Here is a 19,092-nt window from a genome sequence, read left to right on the forward strand (position 1 = left end):
CTACTTTTATTTTTTTTAAGATTTTATTTATTTATTTGACAGCACAAGCAGAAGAAGCAGCAGCAGGCATAGGGAGGGAGAGAAGCAGGCTCACCGCCGAGCAGAGAGCCCAAAGTAGGGCTTGATCCCAGGACCCTCAGATCACAACCTAAACTGAATGCAGCCGCTTACCTGACTGAGCCACCCAGGCATCCCTGGCCCTACTTTTAAGTCTGCCTATGAAAGAAGAAAAATGAGAATACTGAGAACTGGTGAAGAAAGTCAAAACACCATGTTTTCTTCCAACTCATGAGAAATATGCCTGGGGTTTAGGACAGAAACATGCTTAAGGAAACTCCAAAGTTCAAAAGCAACAGAAACTATGTTCCATATAATATCTTTAGGCTACTAAGGTGTAAGGTCCTCCAGCTTACTACGATGTTGCCAAAATGTGAAAGACTGACAGGGAGAGTAAGACAAACTCAGAAGCTCTCTGTTCAGACAACTGAACTGGATTACCTCTAGGGACCTCCTGTTCATACATTCCGATACATTCACACACATGCAGACCAAAATGGTACAACTAAAATCTGAAACAAGTTCGAAGTCATTACTTTTGCAGTAACCATATCCATGTAGAAAACTGAAAATTACATTCAACATAGGTAAGCAACAGTTTCTTTCTTAAAAACTCATTTTCAAAGTATCTAGTTTAGTTAAAACTTATTTTATCTTTTACGCATTGTGCAGAAAACTAGAGAATGCCAGATTCACTTTCTCTTACCATAGAAAGAGATGACTATCAAACATAAAACAGCCTAAATATTTTTGAAAGAGCAAGTCTGGTTAACCCTTATATCCAAGTACCCAGCCCTTTATCTTACATTATGATAGCTACGTAACAAAAATGTCCCAGGAGCGAACTGTACCATCTCGTTGTATAAGCATGGAACTGTTCACCACCATCATAAAGGAAACCGAATGACCTCAAACAAGCCACCTTGAGAGCTAAGGCAGAAGAGAAGGAGAGGACAAAAATCCCAGAAGTGGCCATGCCTTTGCAACAACTGTGCAATAGAAGTCTCAAGCAGAGACTTTTGAGAGAATCAGCCAAGAAACACTATATACTCTGAACAAAATCCTTGTGTGGCTGGTTATTTGATGTCAAGAATATCACTGAGGCATTCTAGTTGAAATCCTCTTGCAGGAATATTCTCCAAAGACCTCAGTGAGGTCATCAGTTTGCACATAATGGATATTTCGTACATACTCTGCTGTCAATTGTGGGACTGGGGAAAAGAAAGATGTATTACATACCACGCAGCCCAGTAGCTTTGCAAGGCTTCCAGTAAAAGGTGTTAATTACACGCACCATCTCCTAAAAAACTTAAAAACAACAACAACACCCCAAACAACAACTACAACAACAAAAACCCTGCTCCTGTCACACCTAATTATTTGCAGTTTCTCAATTGAAACTTCACACATACTTGTTTACACTCTGCCCCCAACATTCATCCTTTCTTCATTCATTCAATCAACAGTTTTCAAGCTCCTACCCAGTGACAGGTATCGTGCTAAACAAAAACACAACAACTCAAATAGAGTATTCATTTGGGTAAGGGAGTACCCAGGCAGGTAACTTGTTTTTAGCTGGTAATTAAATCACAAGAAGCCACCCCTGCTTCTTCTGGTTAATTCTTTTTTCTTTAAAACCCTTCTTTGGGAAGCACTCCAAGATCCCCCAGATTATTTTTTATGTTCCTTTTTTGTAGTCCCTAGCACCCTATCCATACCTCCAACTGGGATCTTACCATACCTACATGGGAATCTGGGGTTTGCCATTCAATCTCCCTTCCCACCTCAGGCTGTAAGATCCATAAGCCTAGGCCTTTAACGTAACTCTATGACCTAAGACCTAGCAGGAAGACACTCCAAAAAGGTAGGCTAAATGAGTTAGGCACTTTAGCTGCTCTAAGTACCTCTTAAGGATCTTATAGAGACCAAGAAGAAATGCAGCCAGGGACACACAGAGACTAGAGATATGTAAATTTTAACTAAAAACATCACAGGGGGTGCCTGGGTAGCTCAGTCATTAAGCCTCTGCTTTCACCTCAGGTCACGATCCCAGGGTCCTGGGATTGAGCCCTGCATTGGGCTTCCTTGCTTGGTGGGAAGCCTGTTTCTCCCTCTCCCATTCCTCCTGCTTGTGTTCCCCCTCTTACTATGTCTCTGTCAAACAAATAAGGTCTTTAAAAAAAAAATAAAAACATCACAGACAATAAAGACTGAAATAGTATCTTGTTAAAAAGACCAACCACCTGAGTTTTGAAATGAGTGACCTATTTGTTTCTTGTTGTTTTCATGCTCTGTCAATCTATGAACTCCTCAAGGGCAGAGAACCCATTCTAACCACTATGCTGTCATGAGCCTTTTTCTTCCAGAATGTGGGCTCTCCACAATCATGAGCCACGACCTTTTTGTTCTTTATCCCAAACATCCAACAGAACTCACTACCACAGGTGCTTTAACAAATGTCTGCTTAATTAATTAACTTTAAGTTCTAAAGCTCGCTTGTGTGGTTTCTCTTGAGTTACAACTAACAAAGATCCCTTTATACATCAACAAAGAATGTATTTAAATGGCACTGATAATAAACCAATATGAATTTGAAAGATCTGCTTCAGATAAATCACATAGTGGGTAAGTGCCTATGGAAATTTAAACAGCAATGACATGAAAAATGCAAGTCAATGAATTAAGAGAAACTATACATTATTCTCTAACAAAACATGACAAATTTTATATTTAATGCTGTGTTTATAAGGAATAGAACAAACTGTTATACTACCTAGTACACAGAATATGTAAATGAAACTTGACTCCACATTTTAAATGAGAAAATTTAAATTTTCCCTGAAGAAGCATGGTAAACGGCAGCATGAATCACTCCTGAAAAGAAAAACTTGATTACATTTTAAGTACTTCATAATAAGCCCCAAAAGAATTTAAATCTAATGGCATGGATATTAATATAATAACTTGTTAATCACATCCTTCTATTTGTTCTACTAGCTGTAGTTGAAAAAAAAAGGCACCTAAAGCAATAGAAAATATCATAAATGTATATAAATGTGACAAATAATAGGTGTATATAATACAATATAATCTGGCTAAATTTTATCTTGAACTCTAAACAACCTAAGAAAATGCAGAGATTTCTAACAAAATCATTACTTCTTACTTTCTGAAACAAAGCTAAAAATCTGATTATTAGAGGGCTATGTTCCAAACAATTTAAAATACAAGATATGTACTGGTTATTTTTCGTATTCTCATTGCCAGATCTATGTGGTTTCATAAGAAAGGAAACAGAGTGTTTCTAATTAGAAAGTCTTTAATTACATAAAATTACTTAATTGATACCTTTTAGAAACCCAGAAGCACTTCTTTCAGACACAATCTTGGTTTCAAATAAATGATAATAAAAGCAAAGTGAAACTCAAAGGTTGTCACACATCCAGAAGAAGGGTAAGAACTTCAGATCTAGAGCCAAACTGCCTGAATTCAAATCACGGCTCTACCACCTAGGAGGTAAGAGACCTTTGACGAGTTAAACTTCTCAGTGCCTCAATTTTCTTTTCTGAAAATTGTATCTAATGTCACTTATTCCTGAGGTTACTATTAGGACTGAATAAGAGGATACAAGTAAAATGCTCAGAACTGCACATGAACTAAATGTTATTACTATTATTACTATCATCAGGGAGAAAGTTCAAAATGCTCTACTTTCGGCATTCCCAAATCACCCAAGCATGTTTCCAAAGGAACTCAGAGAACATGGGGTTTGCTCCTGGGGGTGAGGGGAGGGGGTGTCTTCTCCTGTCCCTAGGGAGAATTAACAGTCCTTATTATTATAAAGCCCAGACTCACAAAGGCCGTAGAGCCGAACTTCCCATCCAACAGGCTAATGTCAAGGAGAGCTGAAGTTCCTCCAGGACCGGAGGGTCCTCTGAGACTGGGAGGATCACGGGGCTGGGGCTTCTGCATGAGGCAGAGGGCTGTCCAGGACTTCGGACAGTGGTGTCACTTGGCTAGGTTCCTCCAGTCTGATCACTAAGCACCATAGCCTGGAGAGCTGGGGCCAGGGAAACAATGCCCACTATAGGGTAGTGCCTGGCAAAAGGTTTAATGGTAACCAGAGCAACAAGCAATGGTAACCATGAGAACAACAAGGCACTTAAGGATTAGGCCTCTTCCCATTTGGCTGGCACTTCATAAACCAAAACAGGCTTATGTCAGTCAATAGGAAGCAAAGGAGCTCCAATGCCACAAGGTATGAGCTAGATTTAGTTTCATTTCTAAAATAAAGAATTGTGTTTTCTACCTCAGTGTCATGAGGCAAATTAAAATCTATTTTCACAGGTCTTTAAACTCTTCAAAATGGTGAGGTCTCTGAAGTTAAGGATGACATCTCAGTCCCATCTATATTCCCCAGGGCCAGTCACAGCACCTAATACATGGTTGATTTCAAGAACAAACTGATGTTATCATATAAACCGGTATTTACAGAATTTTCACACACATGTGGAGACTTCTAGTTTTGGTAAAGATGGAGTAGACCCACTTCTCACAGGTCCTCCCTCTTGAAACTAAAAATCCCTACACCAAGCATAGGAAGACAAGGCAGTCAGGACTTGAAGAACATGGTGGCAGTGAGTTCCCAGGGTTTCCCCACTGTTTCCTATGTATCTCCAAAAGAATACTGGAGAAGTCTCCAACCTAGAACCGACAGGAGGCAAACATATAGAGGTGCTAAGAAAAGTCTGTTCTCATAGCCGAAAGATCAGGAAAAGGATGGGCTAACAAGAGAAAATCTTCTGGGCAACACTCGCCCTACTCCAGGCAAACATCAATGGAAAAACTGCACTACCATCTCACTGAGGTTTCAGGGGCTGAGCAGATAGACACTTTACTTTCTTTCTCTCTCTCTCTCTCTCACACACACACACACACACACACACACACACACCTCCAAGGAAGCAGGCGCCAGGGCACTAATCTTCCACCCCCGTCTGGCAGAAGCGGGCACAGCTCCCATTCCCTGCCTGGTCATATTGGCAAGTCCGGTCTAGAGCTGATCTCCCATCTCCCTCCAGGCAGAAGCAGGCAACAGAACTCTGGCCCTTCTGGCACAGCAGTGTCGGCAAGATGGAGCAGAAGCAATAAGGCAGCATGAATCACCGGTCCACTTTTCTCTGGGAAGCTGTCAGATGAGGAGGTGAACATCCACCCTACCCTTCTGCAAGAAGGCAGTGGGAGTAAGAACAATGTGGGGGAGGGGGCACCCAAGCAGGAAGCTGAACACACCTAGTCAGCCATCAGGCTACCACCCAACAGGGAGGCTGCCTGCTGAACAAAACAAAATAATAAAGAGTCCAGAGTGTCGTAATATCCAAACCGACCAGGATACAATAAAAATCTATAGATCACTTACCACAACCAAGGACCATGAAAGTCACAACTTGAATGAGAAAAAACAAGACACATCACCACAGAGATGAATCAGATGTTAGAATTATCTGACAAGGATTTTAAAGCAATCTTAATAAAACTACTTCAACAAGCAACCCAGAAACAGCCATGGGCAGTGTTTAAAAATAGCCCTAATAAAAGCCTGCTCTCTCAAGCTAAAGGATCAGGCAAAGAGCAGCCTAGGATGACAGAAAACATTTAGACAATAACCAACCACCCTACTCTAGCTAGATGAAACACTGGCTTCACTCACATCAGTAAGGGCGAAGTGGGGAGCATGCCCAACCCCCTGCCAGGGTAGTGCCAGTGAAGGGTACATAAGAAGCCAAACTCCCATTCACATCAGTAACAAGGAGCCCCTCCCCAATAGGTATCAGTGCAGGCTGAAAGAGGAAACTCAACTACCATCCCCATCCGTGCCCTCTACCTTGCAGGGCACTGTCATAAAGGACCAGATAAAACAGAAGATTAAATAAGATAGAGAGTCTAATGACATAATATCCAAAATGTCTGGGTTTCTACAGAAAATCAATCATACTAAGAACTAGGAAAACATCAACATGAATGATAAAAGACAATCAAAAGATGCTAACACAGAAATGGCAGAATTATTTGACAAGAATTTCAAAGTAGCCATAATACAAAGAGATAGTCTCAAAGGAAATTTTAATTACACAGGACTCAATGAATACACATTAAATCAAAATATGTGTGATGCAGCTAAAGCAATACTAACAGAGAAATTTATAGCACTAAATGCACACATTAGAAAAGAGGCCTCAAATCAATAATATAAAGTCTTACCTCAATACCAAAAAAAGAAATGAGCCCAAAACAAGAAGGTAACAAAGATAAAAGCAGAAACCAGTGAACTCTCAAACAGGAAACAAAACCAAAAAACAAAATTATTTAAAAATTTTAAAAATAAAATCAATGAAGCTAAAACTGGTCCTGCTAAAAGATCACAAAAATTGATAAACTTCTAGCAAGACTGATAAAGAAAAGATAAAAACATCAATATCAGGAACAAAACAGGGGAGAGATCCCTAAAATCCCATGGCCATTACCACAAACTTCACACTCCTAAATTTCACAACTTAAGGAAGAGGCCAATTCCTGGAAAACCACAAACTACCATACATAACCAAGATGAAATAAACAATTTAAGTAGTTGTATTTGTTAAATTTGTAATTTTAAATTCCCAATAAAAAAAAATCTTCAAGCTCAGATGATTTCACTAGAGAATTCTACCAAACATTTAAGGGAGAATTAATGTCCATTTTACACAATCTCTTCCAGAAATTAGAAGAGGAGGAAATACTTCCCAACTCATTCTATGAGGCTACCAACACAATGATATCAAAACCTGACAAAGCACAAAAAAATAAAGTATAGACCAACAACTCTTATGAACTCACGTACAAAAATCTTCAACAATATACTAGCATTTCAAATTCAGTGATGTATTAAAAGAACTGTACACCATGACCAGTTGGATTTATTCTAGATATGCAAGGCTGATTTAACATTTGAAAACCATGCCAGGGACGCCTGGGTGCCTCAGTTAGTTAAGCGTTTGCCTTTAGCTCAGGTCATGACCCCGGGGTCCTGGGATCAAGTCCCGCATCGGGCTCCCTGCTCAGTGCTGGGCCTGCTTCCCCCTCTCTCTCTCTGCGTGTTGCTCCCCTTGCTTGTGCTTGCTCTTGGTCTTTCTCTCCCTCTGTGTCAAACAAATAAATAAAATCTTAAAAAAAGAAAGAAAGAAAGAAAACCATGTCAACAGATAAAGAAGAAAAATCATATGATCGTATCAACAAATACAATAAAAGAATGACAAAATCAAACACCAGTTTATGATTAAGAAAAAAAAAACTCTGGCAAACTAGAAATAGAAGGTAAGTTTCTCAGCTTTATAAATATCATCCACAAAACCCTATAGCTAACATATTTAATGTGAAAGACCAAATGCTTTTTCCTTTTCCCAAAGATCAGGAACATGAAAGGAATGTCTGCTCTTATCACTATTATTGAACACAATATCGGAAGTTCTAATCAGAGTAATAAGCCAAGAAAAATAAATAAAAAGCATACAGATTGTAAACAAAAGAATAAACTGACACTATTTGCAGATGACATGATCATCTACACAAAAAAAATCCTAAGAATCCACTAAAACCTCCTAGAATTATTAAGTTTAGCAAGACTGCAGAATACAAGATCAAGGCACAAAAATCAATCACATTTCTCTTAAGATTTATTTATTTATTTTAGAGAGAGAAACACACAAACATCATGAGCAGGAGGGGGCTGAGTGAGAGGGAGAGAGAGAATCTCAAGCAGACGCTGCGCTGAGCACAGAGCCTAATGGGGGCCTCGATCCCAAGACCCTGAGATCATGACCTGAGCCAAAACCAAGAGTCAGTGGCTTAAGGGACTGTGCCACCCAGGTACCCCAATCACATTTCTATATGCAAACAACAAAAATGGGACACAGAAGTTAAAAGCAAAACATCATTTACAATTACTTCAAGGAAAGGGGTGCCTGGGAGGCTCAGTCCATTAAGCATCAGACTCTTGACTTCAGCTTGAGGTTGTGATCTTGGGGTCGTGGAACTGATCTTTACGGGGCTGTATGCTCAGCACGGAGTCTGCTTGTCTCTCTCCCTCTGCTCCTCCCCCTGCATTTGCTCACGCACTCTCTCTCCGTGTCTCTAAAATAAAAAGGAGCGCCTGGGTGGCTCAGTCATTAAGTGTCTGCCTTTGGCTCAGGTCATGATCCTAGGGTCCTAGGTTCGAGCCCCGCATTGGGCTCCCTGCTCAGCAGGAAGCCTGCTTCTCCCTTTCTCACTCCACCTGCCTGTGTTCCCTCTCTCGCCGTGTCTGTCAAATTACTAAACAAATCTTTAAAATAAGTAAATAGATAAATATCTTTTAAAAAGTTACTCCAAGGGGGGGCACCTGGGTGGCTCAGCGGGTTAAAGCCTCTGCCTTCGGCCCAGGTCATGATCCCAGGACCCTGGGATCGAGCCCCGCATCGGGCTCTCTGCTCAGTGCAGAGCCTGCTTCTCTCTCTCTCTCTCTCTGCCTGCCTCTCTGCCTACTTGTGTGCTCTGTCAAATAAATAAATAAAATCTTTGAAAAAAAAAAAAAAAAAAAAAAAAAAGTTACTCCAAGGGAATGAAATCGTCTCACATAAACTTAATGCAATATATATAGGATCTGTATCCTATAAATTACAAAATGTTAATGAAAAAAACTGAAGAAAGCCTAAGTAAATTGAGAAACATACTATACTCGTGTATTAGAAAACGCAACAAGATGCCAATTTTCCCCAAACTGATATATGGCTTTGATGCAATTCCTATCAAAAATCCCAGCAAGTGTTTTGTAGATATAGGCAAATTTATTCTAAAATGAAAACGAAAAGGCACATGACCTGGAATTGCTAAAGAAACTTTGAAAAAGCAGAATAAAGTGAGAGGAATCACTATACCTGACGTTAAGGTTTAGTACAGAGCTACAGAATGGTTATTGAGGGATAAACACAGAGATCAATAGGGCCACACAGATATAGTAACTGATTTTGCCTGCAAAAGCAATTTGATTAAGGAAGAAGACATTTTTCCACAAAAGGGGGTGCGACAGCAATTGGACTCCATAGCCAAGAAAGTAAAGAGACAAGACGAGAAGGGAAATGCCTCAACCTAAAATCTCACGACTTATACAAAAATTAACTCAAAATGGAACACGGACTTACACTTACTTAAATGTAAACCTATAAAACGTTTAGAAAACAAAGAAGAAAATCTTTAGGATATAGGACTAGACAAAAAGTTCTTAGACTTACCACAAAAACATAATCCGTAAAAGGAAAAACTGATAGATGACCTTAACAAGATTAAAATAATTTGCTCTGTGGAAAACCTTATTAAGTGATGAAAAAGCTATTAGCAGGGAGAAAATATTTTCAAGCATATCCCACAAAGGATTTTAACCCAGAATATAAATACATATACTTTTTTAACTCTTTGAACTCAATGGTACATAACAAAGAATCCAATTAGAAAACGGATAGAAGAAACCGGTATCTCACTGAAGAAGATACACAGATCCCAATTAAGCACATGGAAAGATGCTCAACATTACTAGCCATTAGGAAAATGCAAATTTAAACCACAATGAGATCATCCACACACCTATTAGAATGGCTAAAATAAAAAACAGTGATAATACCAAATACTGGTGAGCATGGGGAGGAATGAGATCACTCATACATTGTTGATGGGAATGTGAATCACTCTAGAAAAAGAACATGACAGTTTCTTAGAAAACGATATATTCACTTACAACTCAGCAGTTATACTCTGGAGCATTTATCACAGGGAAATGAAAACTTTTGTTCACAAAAAAATCTGTACTCAAATGTTCATACAGCTTTATTTGTAATAACCAAGCCTGGAAATAAACTAAAGGTCCTTCAACAGGTGAATAAGCAGTGGTACCTCCATACTATGGACTACTACTCAGCAATTAAAAAAAAAAAACAAACCTATTGGTTCATGCTAAAACTTAGATGAGTCTCAAGGGAGTTTTCCTGAGAAAAAAGCCAATCTCAAAAGGTTATACACTGAACCATTTCCATTTAAATAGTATCCTTGAAAAGACAAAATTATAGAGATGAACAGATCGGTGGTTGCAAAGAGTTAGGGAGAGGGGAATGGAGGAGTGCAACTGTGGCTATCAACAGCACAAGGGAGCCTTGTCATAAAATTGTTCTGTACCTTGACTGTGGTGGTCCTGTGAATCTACACCAGTGATAAAAACCATATATGTGTGTGCACATGTATGTATATATGAGTGCATGTAAAACTGGTGAAATATGAATAAGGCCAATGGATTATATCAATGTCAGTTTTCTGGTTATAATATTCTACTATAATTATGCAAGAGGATACTATTAGTAGCAATTAATTGAAAGATATATGGAATCTAGGGGCGCCTGGGTGGCTCAGTGGGTTAAAGCCTCTGCCTTCGGCTCAGGTCATGATCCCAGAGTCCTGGGACCGAGCCCCGCATCGGGCTCTCTGCTCAGCGGGGAGCCTGCTTCCTCCTCTCTCACTCTGCCTGCCTCTCTACCTACTTGTGAACTCTGTCTGTCAAATAAATAAATAAAAATCTTAAAAAAAAAAAAAAGATACATGGAATCTATTATTTCTTACCATTGCATGTAAATCTGTAATTATCAAGATAAAAATTTTATTTTTTTTTAAATTTTAAAAAGATTTTATTTATCCATCTTACACACACACACACACACACACACACACACACACACACAGAAAGAGATCTCATGTTGGCAGAGAGGCAGGCGGCGGGTTGGGGTAGGAGGGAAGCAGGCTCCCCGCTGAGCAGAGAGACCGATGTGGGGCTTGATCCCAGGATCGAGACCACGACCGGAGCCAAAAGCAGAGGTCCAACCCACTGAGCCACCTAGGTGCCCCTCAAGATAAAAATTTTAACAAAATCAAGCAAGCAATATGTGAAAATCAATGTGAAACAGGAAGTGTCCAATCCAAGATTTCAGAGGTTTCACAGTGCCCCAAAGAAACACACATCCCATTAGTAAAAAACTGTTTATTCCTCATGGAACAGTTTGTGAAAAGGAAATCTGAAAGACTCTTTAATGAGCCAAGAGACTGGGTTCTACAAATGAGACTGTTTGAACTGTCAGAGCAAGATGCTGTTCATTGGCAGGGTTAACATCTCGGGTGTGCCCGTACTCTCCCCTTCCTTCCACCCGGTGGGGTGGGAAGAAGCTTCTGAGGAAGAGTAGATCAATCACTTAAAAGAATAAAAAAGAAGCTACATTTCTTGCACATCTAAGTAGTGGGAGTTCTGTAATCCTGCTATATATGATTAAAGATACTAATACTAAAACCTTCTGTAATGGAATCAATGCAATTCCATTTCTAAAACTCTAGTAGATTCTGCTTAGATTAAAATGTATCAAAGAAGAGTTCAAAAGACTAGGAAAGGGGCACCTGGGTGGCTCAGTGGGTTGAAGCCTCTGCCTTCGGCTCAGGTCATGGTCCCAGGGTCCTGGGATCGAGCCCTGCATCGGGCTCTCTGCTCAGCGGGGAGCCTGCTTCCTCCTCTCTCTCTGCCTACTTGTGATCTCTGTCAGATAAATAAATAAAATCTTAAAAAAAAAAAAAAAAGACTAGGAAAGATGAATGCAGCTAGAAACTCTGAGGAGGCAAACAAGCAGGTTGCGCTCTTAAAATTTTATTAGATAAAGAACATTCTCGAGAATATATGATGGACAAGGTCTACATTTGCATTTAATAAAACTTAACATGATATTAGTCTAATGTGAAATGTTAAACCATTTAGTGTACAGAACTGTTTATGTAGCTGTCGTGCAAGAACAAAGTATAAAGCTCAGCATTTTCACCATCTGTTTTAGAAAAGTCATTTGAATAAACAGATTTCTTTAGTATATATTTCCAACACATTAGTTACATAGGTAAGACTCAAACCTTTTTCAACCTTTCTTGCATTCCAAATAAAATCTTAGTACAAACATCATAAACACTGGCCATCCAAAAGACTGCCTCCCAAAACGCATGAACAGAATATGAGTTCTAAAATAATGCTTATTACGTGGTTTATTAAGTAAAATAAAGCCAAGAACTATCAGTTACTGTAAAATTCATGTAAGATACACATTTAATAGTCCAGCTCTACGCATTCCTTTTTAAGTTTCTCACACTGAGTGCTGTTTACACAACTAAAAGTTTATCATGCAAATATCAGTCATTACATTTCAAAACAAGGACATCATTCCTGACACCTTTCTATAAAAGAAAAAAAAAATCACAGTGAATAGAACCAGTATCCTTAATAAACTAAACTGGGTAAAGGGGGGGCACTTTGGGGAGGGAAGAGTGTTTCACTTTCACAGTTGGAATGAGGTAAACATCATTTGGCCCACACCACGAAATCCATGAGAAAGGATGAAACCTGATCCCTGCATTACTTTAAAATCCCATGTTTATGAGTTTATATTGCATTTGCTTATACCAATACATGACAGATATCTATCACTTTCATATACATTGAACCATTCTCAGGAAATAGGGGAGAGAAAAAGTCCTTACTAATACACCACCTAAAGCAACTTTTACTTAGAATGTAAATTCTTCGAGTCAACCATTTCAAATACCAACTGTGTTCCTCCATCAATCCCCGGTTTCTCCTCTCCTATCCCAGACCCCCTCGTCCCAAAAGAACCCATTATGTCTGTTAAGCCTCATAACTGACATGGCTGAGTACCACCTCCTCTGGAACAAAAGTACACTCTCCACCGTACCTTCCTTTTCTTTAACAGCTGAGCAGAATCATAATGCTTTCAGGCGTACGTCTAGATCGCTAGGTCATGAAGGCTGCTGCGGGCAGAACGGCTGCTGCTCTACAAGGACTACTGCCCAGTCACTACTTTTGTCATGCCCGCTCCCCACCAAAATTCTGCTTATGGGGGAAATCAAAAGGCTGTGCGTGCAAGTCAGAGGGGGTGATTCCCCCCTGCCCTATTAGATCTTGCTATGCTTTCTGTTTAGCATGGGTTTGCTCGTTTCCTTGTTGATTGTAACTGCGGCAGGAAGAACTGCTCCTGTTTCCAGAGGCCGCCCTGTCGATGGGAAGGGACATGGAGGAAAGAGGAGCAACCGATGAAGAGTCAGTGGAGGGGCTTGGCAGACCAGATGTATCAAGGTAAGACTCACTCTCTGGATCCTTCACATGACCCTTTAAGCCCCTAAAGAAGACACAGAACAACTCCATGATGTTCAGAGCAAGAGACACCAAGGACACCACCAGCATGAAGAGAATGAAGATGCTTTTCTCTGTGGGGCGAGAGAGGAAGCAGTCCACCTGATGCGGGCAGGGGTCTCGTTTGCAAGTGTAAACCGCATTCAGGCTGAATCCATAGATGTACCACTGGATCAGCAGGAAGGCCACCTCAAAAACAGACTTGAAGAAGACACTAATGGTATAGACTCGCAGCAGGCCCCTTCTCATTTTCACCTTACAGTGTTCTTCAATGCTACACTTGAACTTCTTGACTTCGATTTCGACTTCCTGCAAGTGCACGTCCATGTTGGCACCATCGTTCTGAGTGACTCTGAGTTCCTCCCCTCTCTTTTGCAACTTCTCTTCCTTGCGTATCATGTGGAATACGTGCGCCAGGTACAAGAGTGAGGGGAGGGACACAAATATGATCTGCAGGACCCAGAAGCGCACATGAGAGATCGGAAAGGACTTATCATAGCAGACGTTTTCACAACCAGGCTGCCGAGTATTACAACGAAAGGCAAACTGCTCATCGTCCCAGGCTGACTCAACAGCTGTCCCAAGTAGCAGGATTCGGAAAATGAAAAGGACGGAGAGCCACACCTTCCCTCCAGGGGTGGAGTGAGCTTGAACCTTATCAACAAGTTGGCCTAAGGCACTCAAGTCACTCATGCTGCCTGTTGGCTGTTCTTTCGCTTAAAAGAAGTGAAGAAGGCACACCAAGTGATTGCACTCCTTGGAGGATGAAGTAAAATGGAAAAGTAAGTTCGAGTACTCAACACTTTCCAAAGTTTCAAAGTCTGCTACACCCTTTGGTCCCTTCCTCACTCTTCTTCCTAAGGAAAGATAACTGCTGAAACCTAATAAAAGCTTATGTGGATTCATTTCCACACATGGTGAGCAAATACTCTTAAGTAAGGATGTACACATATCAATAATGGGACAAATTACATAAATGAGGGGACTCAGAGGCACCTGGGTGCCTCAGTCAGTTAAGCAGCTGCCTTCACCTCAGGTCATGATCCCAGGGTCCTGGGATTGAGCCCCTCATTGGGTGCCCTGCTCAGTGGGGAGTCTGCTTCTCCCTCTCCCTGCTACTTACCCTGCTTGTGTGCTCTCTCTGTGTCAAATAAATAAAATCTTTAAAAAAAAAAAAAAAAAAAGAGAGAGAACAACACATCTAAAGGTTTCCTTCAATTCCAGAATAAAGCAATCTCCAAAGATGAAGACTGAAACACAGAAACTAATTAAAAATTCACATGCATATATTGACTAATTCATCTTCAAACGTTATCCGGGCCATCACTTCCCAAGTAGGGAATGAGAGGGGTGCCTGGCTGGCTCAGTGAGTACAGGATGTGATTCTTGATCTCGGGGTTGTAAGTTTAAGTCCCGTGTTGGTGTGGAGACTGCTTTAAAGGGGGAGGGGGGACCAAATATATAATGATATTCATCTGAGCATTATTTATTCAGTGCCTACTAGATACCAGGTACTATATTGGATACTGGTCCCTATGGATGAGTAAAACAGAATTCCTGTACTTGTGCAACTTGCAAGTAACTAAAGGAAACAGATCGTTAAAAGTACAATATTTTAGGGATGCCTGGGGGGGCCCAGTCAGTTAACTATTTGACTCATGATCTCAGCTCAGGTCTTGATCTCAGGATTGTGAGTTCAAGCTGCACTGAACTCTGAGGAGCCTACTTTAAAAAAAAAAAAAAAGTACAGTATTTTATTAAACCTAAGACACAACTGATTATAAGATAAACCATTATGTTACTTACCATTTAGAAAGCGATCAAGGCATCCAGTGTTAAGAGGTGCCTCAATTTCAGGTGTGAGGGGAAATGTACATTTTAGAATCAGTGAAAAAGTCTAAATGAATATAGAATTGCAATTTTAAGTTAAGTGCTAAGAAGTTTAAAAAAAAAAGGTACTGACAGAAGTTAACTCAAGGAAATGCAGATCAGTCTGTATAGAGTCAGCCAGGCAAAGAGTCTGAAAACTATCAGCTGTGATGGAAGCCAGCACAGGCAAGGCTCTGGGAGAACTCACTGGACTCCGGGAGCTCAGCGGCAAGCAAACTGGTTAGTAGGTATCAAGCAGAGGTAGCACAGCCCAAGACTGGCGCTGGAGCAGGCTGCCTCAGGCATCTGCTTAGCAGCAGCAGAGACACCCAGGAGCAGAAAGCATGATTATACTGTGATAGTAGGGCAAGACTGAAGCTGAGGGGAAAATTACTAATGGCAGTTCAGGAGCTCTAGGGGTCTGTAGGAAGGCTGACACAACTGAAGAATGTACAGAGCACTACAGGGATGAGGGTTCTGTAATAAAATGGGCAGCAAGGGAGTTTTGGTGGTGACAGAAAGAGAAGATGTCAAGAATCATAGGGGTGATCCTGAGTCTCTCTCCAAGAGAGGGTAATGGATGATCAATCCTGGCACTGTGGTCCTGAATGCTGTGGTGAATGAAGGGACATTTTGTAAGGGTAGCTGCCATCCCAGTTAGCATAAAGTAGCAAGATCATGTTTGCCCCCCCCCACCCCCCCACCCCCGCAAAAGAGGAACTCCAGCTCCCTCTTTATCTGGAAATTGCAAGTCGGGATCCAGCCAACAGAGGCCTCAACTTAAATCTTACTTACTGAATGTGAACCACTATCTCCATTGAAATGGGAACACATGAAAGCTTTTCTGTTAAGACCCAGTATTAAGTGCCCCTACTGAAGACCTGCTCTTCTTTCTCCATTACCTCCTGATAGCCCTATTTCTTTTTTCTTTTTTTAAGATTTTATTCATTTATTTGACAGAAAGAGAGATCACAAGTAGGCAGAGAGGCAGGCAGAGAGAGAAAGGGAAGCAAGCTCCCTGCTGAGCAGAGAGCCCAATGCGGGGCTTGATCCCAGCAAGATCATGACCTGTGCAGAATGCAGCAGCTTGACCCACTGAGCCACCTAGGTGCCCTCTGAGAGCCCTATTTCTTTATAAGAAATGTCTGTAAGCAAAAGCCTAAGCAAAGGTTTCTGCCTCTAATTCAAATCATGCTAGAAGAATGGATCTTCCTTTATTTTTGAGATTTTGTTTTTTAGTAATCTCAACACCCAAGGTGGTCTCAAACACACGACCCTGAGATCAAGAGTCACATGTTCCAACAACTGAACCAGCCAGGCACCCTGGAGCTTACTTTAAAACAAACCACAACTAATTGATTATTACATGGCAAAAAAATAATTATTTTCAATCAAGTCCTTTCAATACAGCATGAACTCATCATTTCTAAAAATAAAATTTACTTAGTATGTTAGGAAAAAACCCATAATAGTTAATATTTTAATTCTCACTCCTGAAAAACTTTAATTCCCAAAGATATATATTCATTTTAAACAATTAAGAAAGTTAAAAGAGAAAAATATCTCTTAAACATGAGTTTGCCAACTAATAATCTTAATACCATTCAGCTGATTTGTTTCTTGGTTTCACAACTATTCCTCACAGTAGATTCAGTGAGAAAAATAAAACTTAAAATGAAACCTAAAAAAAGGGGGCAAGGTTAATGCAATTTACAATGTCTCAATTGCCCAAGGTTGGTTACAACTATTCTCCAAGGATAAGAACTGAAGGTTCCCAAAATGCAATTTTTTAGCAAGTAATCAAATTATAAGGCTTTGAAGTATATACTGTACTTTGTCAGTTGCTTAAATTAACACATTTTAGCCAAATTGTCCTTTATCATGCAGATTCTAGAGGTAATCCTATTAGGCTAAAGTCACCAAGATCTACAGTTTATAATTAATACATTCTTCAAGGTTAATTGAAAATAAACCACTGGCAGCATAAGAGTTAGGCATTTATTCTCATTAGTTTTTCAAATTTAAACAGTGCTTAGTCTCCAGAGATTTCAAAATGCCTCAGAAAATTGAGTTACTTTTTCAAAAACAAGTAGGGTAAAGTAATAACGAGGGAAGGTTAAAGACAATAATCCCCGAAACTACTTTAGCACGGATTCTAAAAGCTATCTGATAAAAAAAACAGTGCTGGGGAGGCGAGGGGGAGAAAATCAATAATTCCAGTTAATTTAGGGTGAAGTTATTAGCAATTTTCTAGAACTATAAGAAGCTCTTAAGTTTTTCAAATATTTTGTTCCAAAAAAGTTCTTGCTGAGCACTTCGAAAATATACAGATTCAAGATTCAAAGGGATGAAAATAACTAAGAATGAGTCATCTCAGCGAAGCAAATGGTTCATAGAGAAGTTAAAAGTCTCTTGCTGAACAAATTATTTTTAAGCTGGACAAGGTATTTCCAATTTTAAAACATAAAGCATCAGGTTTCGGCCCAAAAAATAAAGTGCTTGAATATTATCACACTCCTATCCTTAGAGCAAGAGAAAAAAAAAAAAACCAAAGAAACAAAAACAAAAACAAAAAAAACCCCACCACATTGAAAATCAACTTTCTTTAGGGTTATCAGATAATTAAGGACATAAGGCAAATTGAATTCCTGAAATCTGGAAAGACAGGCAAATAGAATCACACCTAAGAACAGCTTACCTGGAGCAGGAGGCACTAGAGCAATACACTAGGAAGAAAACTTAAATGGTAATTTTGAGAAAGGCTTGCAAGTAAGAACTCCTCGAGACCAAGTCTTAGGAGGGCCCTCCACACTTCCTTGGCTCTACTTCAGGACTTCCCCAGGTTCTGAACATGAAGATCCAAGAATGATCTCCTCCCCTTTTTGGTAAGAGGGGTTTTTTTTTTTTTTTAATTTATTTAAAAAAAGCAACAATTTTGAATTAAGCCCAGGGTTAAGATCCGTAAAAATCGTCTCCCTTTTAAGGAAGAAGGGGAACATAACCATTTTGAAAAACACCAGGGAAAAATAACTGTTTTGAAATAAGCCTAGAACATTCTGTAAAACAAAGGCCAACACTCAAAGGGAAAATTTACCAGAGCCTTACATATTGTCCTGGGAGAGGGGAAACTAGCCCGCTACAGCCCCTCTAGCCTTCTTGCTTCACCTAAAATGAAGGGGAGAAAAAAAGCTAAAAAAAATACTTCTGAAGGTTCCAGGCCAGGACTCAGGCCCACCAAAAGACTTAAGATTTGGTCCTAAGACTGTAGAACATTTCCTCTTCTCCATACTCTACCACCAGGTCATGAAGTTCTGATACAGTAACAGCAGATTTCAAAAGGAAAGAGTTACAAGAAGCAGACTATTTAAGCTACTAACTATTTAAGCTATTTAAAAAGGAGTTCTTAGGGAAACACAAAGACAATGGGGGAGAAAAATAAACAAAAAGACACTGGAGGAAACTGAAGCCTCTGGTACCTACACATACAACATCCAGCCAGCCCCAAGTCCAATAACTTAAACCATCACACTAAATGCCCATTTACCTCAGTTCCTATTACCTGATATAGCCTATCTGGGTTTATTTTGTTTTGTTTAAAGATTTTATTTATTTATTTATTTATTTATTTATTTGACAGAGAGAGAGAGAGAGGGAGCACAAGCAGGGGGAGTGGCAGGCAGAGGGAGAGGGAGTGGGAGAAGGAGAAGATACTTACCAGACTGAGTCACCCAAGTGCCCCCTATCGGGGTTTTAAAAAACATTAAAAAACCTGCTAAAAAGGGCGCCTGGGTGGCTCAGTGGGTTAAAGCCTCTGCCTTCGGTTCAGGTCATGGTCCAGGGGTCCTGGGATGGAGCCCCTCATTGGGCTCTCTGCACAG

General features: G+C 40.1%; 1 protein-coding gene and 1 pseudogene across 7 annotated transcripts in view; both read right to left on the bottom strand.

Moving 5' to 3' along the window:
* Positions 1–19,092, bottom strand: part of CDKL5 (cyclin dependent kinase like 5) — a 225,322-nt gene that overhangs the window by 100,790 nt on the left and 105,440 nt on the right. For 2 of the 5 annotated variants that reach the window (XM_082718370.1, XM_082718368.1), the window contains exon 1: positions 3,913–4,094. The exons of 2 other annotated variants lie outside the window; for them this stretch is intronic. In XM_082718370.1, the coding sequence (XP_082574496.1) occupies positions 3,913–4,029 (117 nt within the window). In that variant the 5' untranslated portion in view covers positions 4,030–4,094. Of the gene's footprint in view, positions 1–3,912; positions 4,095–19,092 lie in introns of those variants that run through there. One more of the 5 variants, XM_082718371.1, reaches the window with a different exon arrangement.
* LOC309856784 (gap junction alpha-1 protein pseudogene) lies at positions 11,785–18,113 on the bottom strand (annotated as a pseudogene). Of its 2 annotated transcripts, none has more exons than XR_014316637.1 (2): positions 17,913–18,113; positions 11,785–14,101 (listed from the first exon to the last, which is right to left on the bottom strand). The product of XR_014316637.1 is annotated as a gap junction alpha-1 protein pseudogene (transcript). The 2 variants fall into 2 exon arrangements; XR_014316638.1 differs by having other exon boundaries at positions 11,785–14,202.

Source organism: Mustela nivalis, assembly GCF_964662115.1.
Source record: "Mustela nivalis genome assembly, chromosome: X".
Classification (NCBI taxonomy): Eukaryota; Metazoa; Chordata; class Mammalia; order Carnivora; family Mustelidae; genus Mustela; species Mustela nivalis.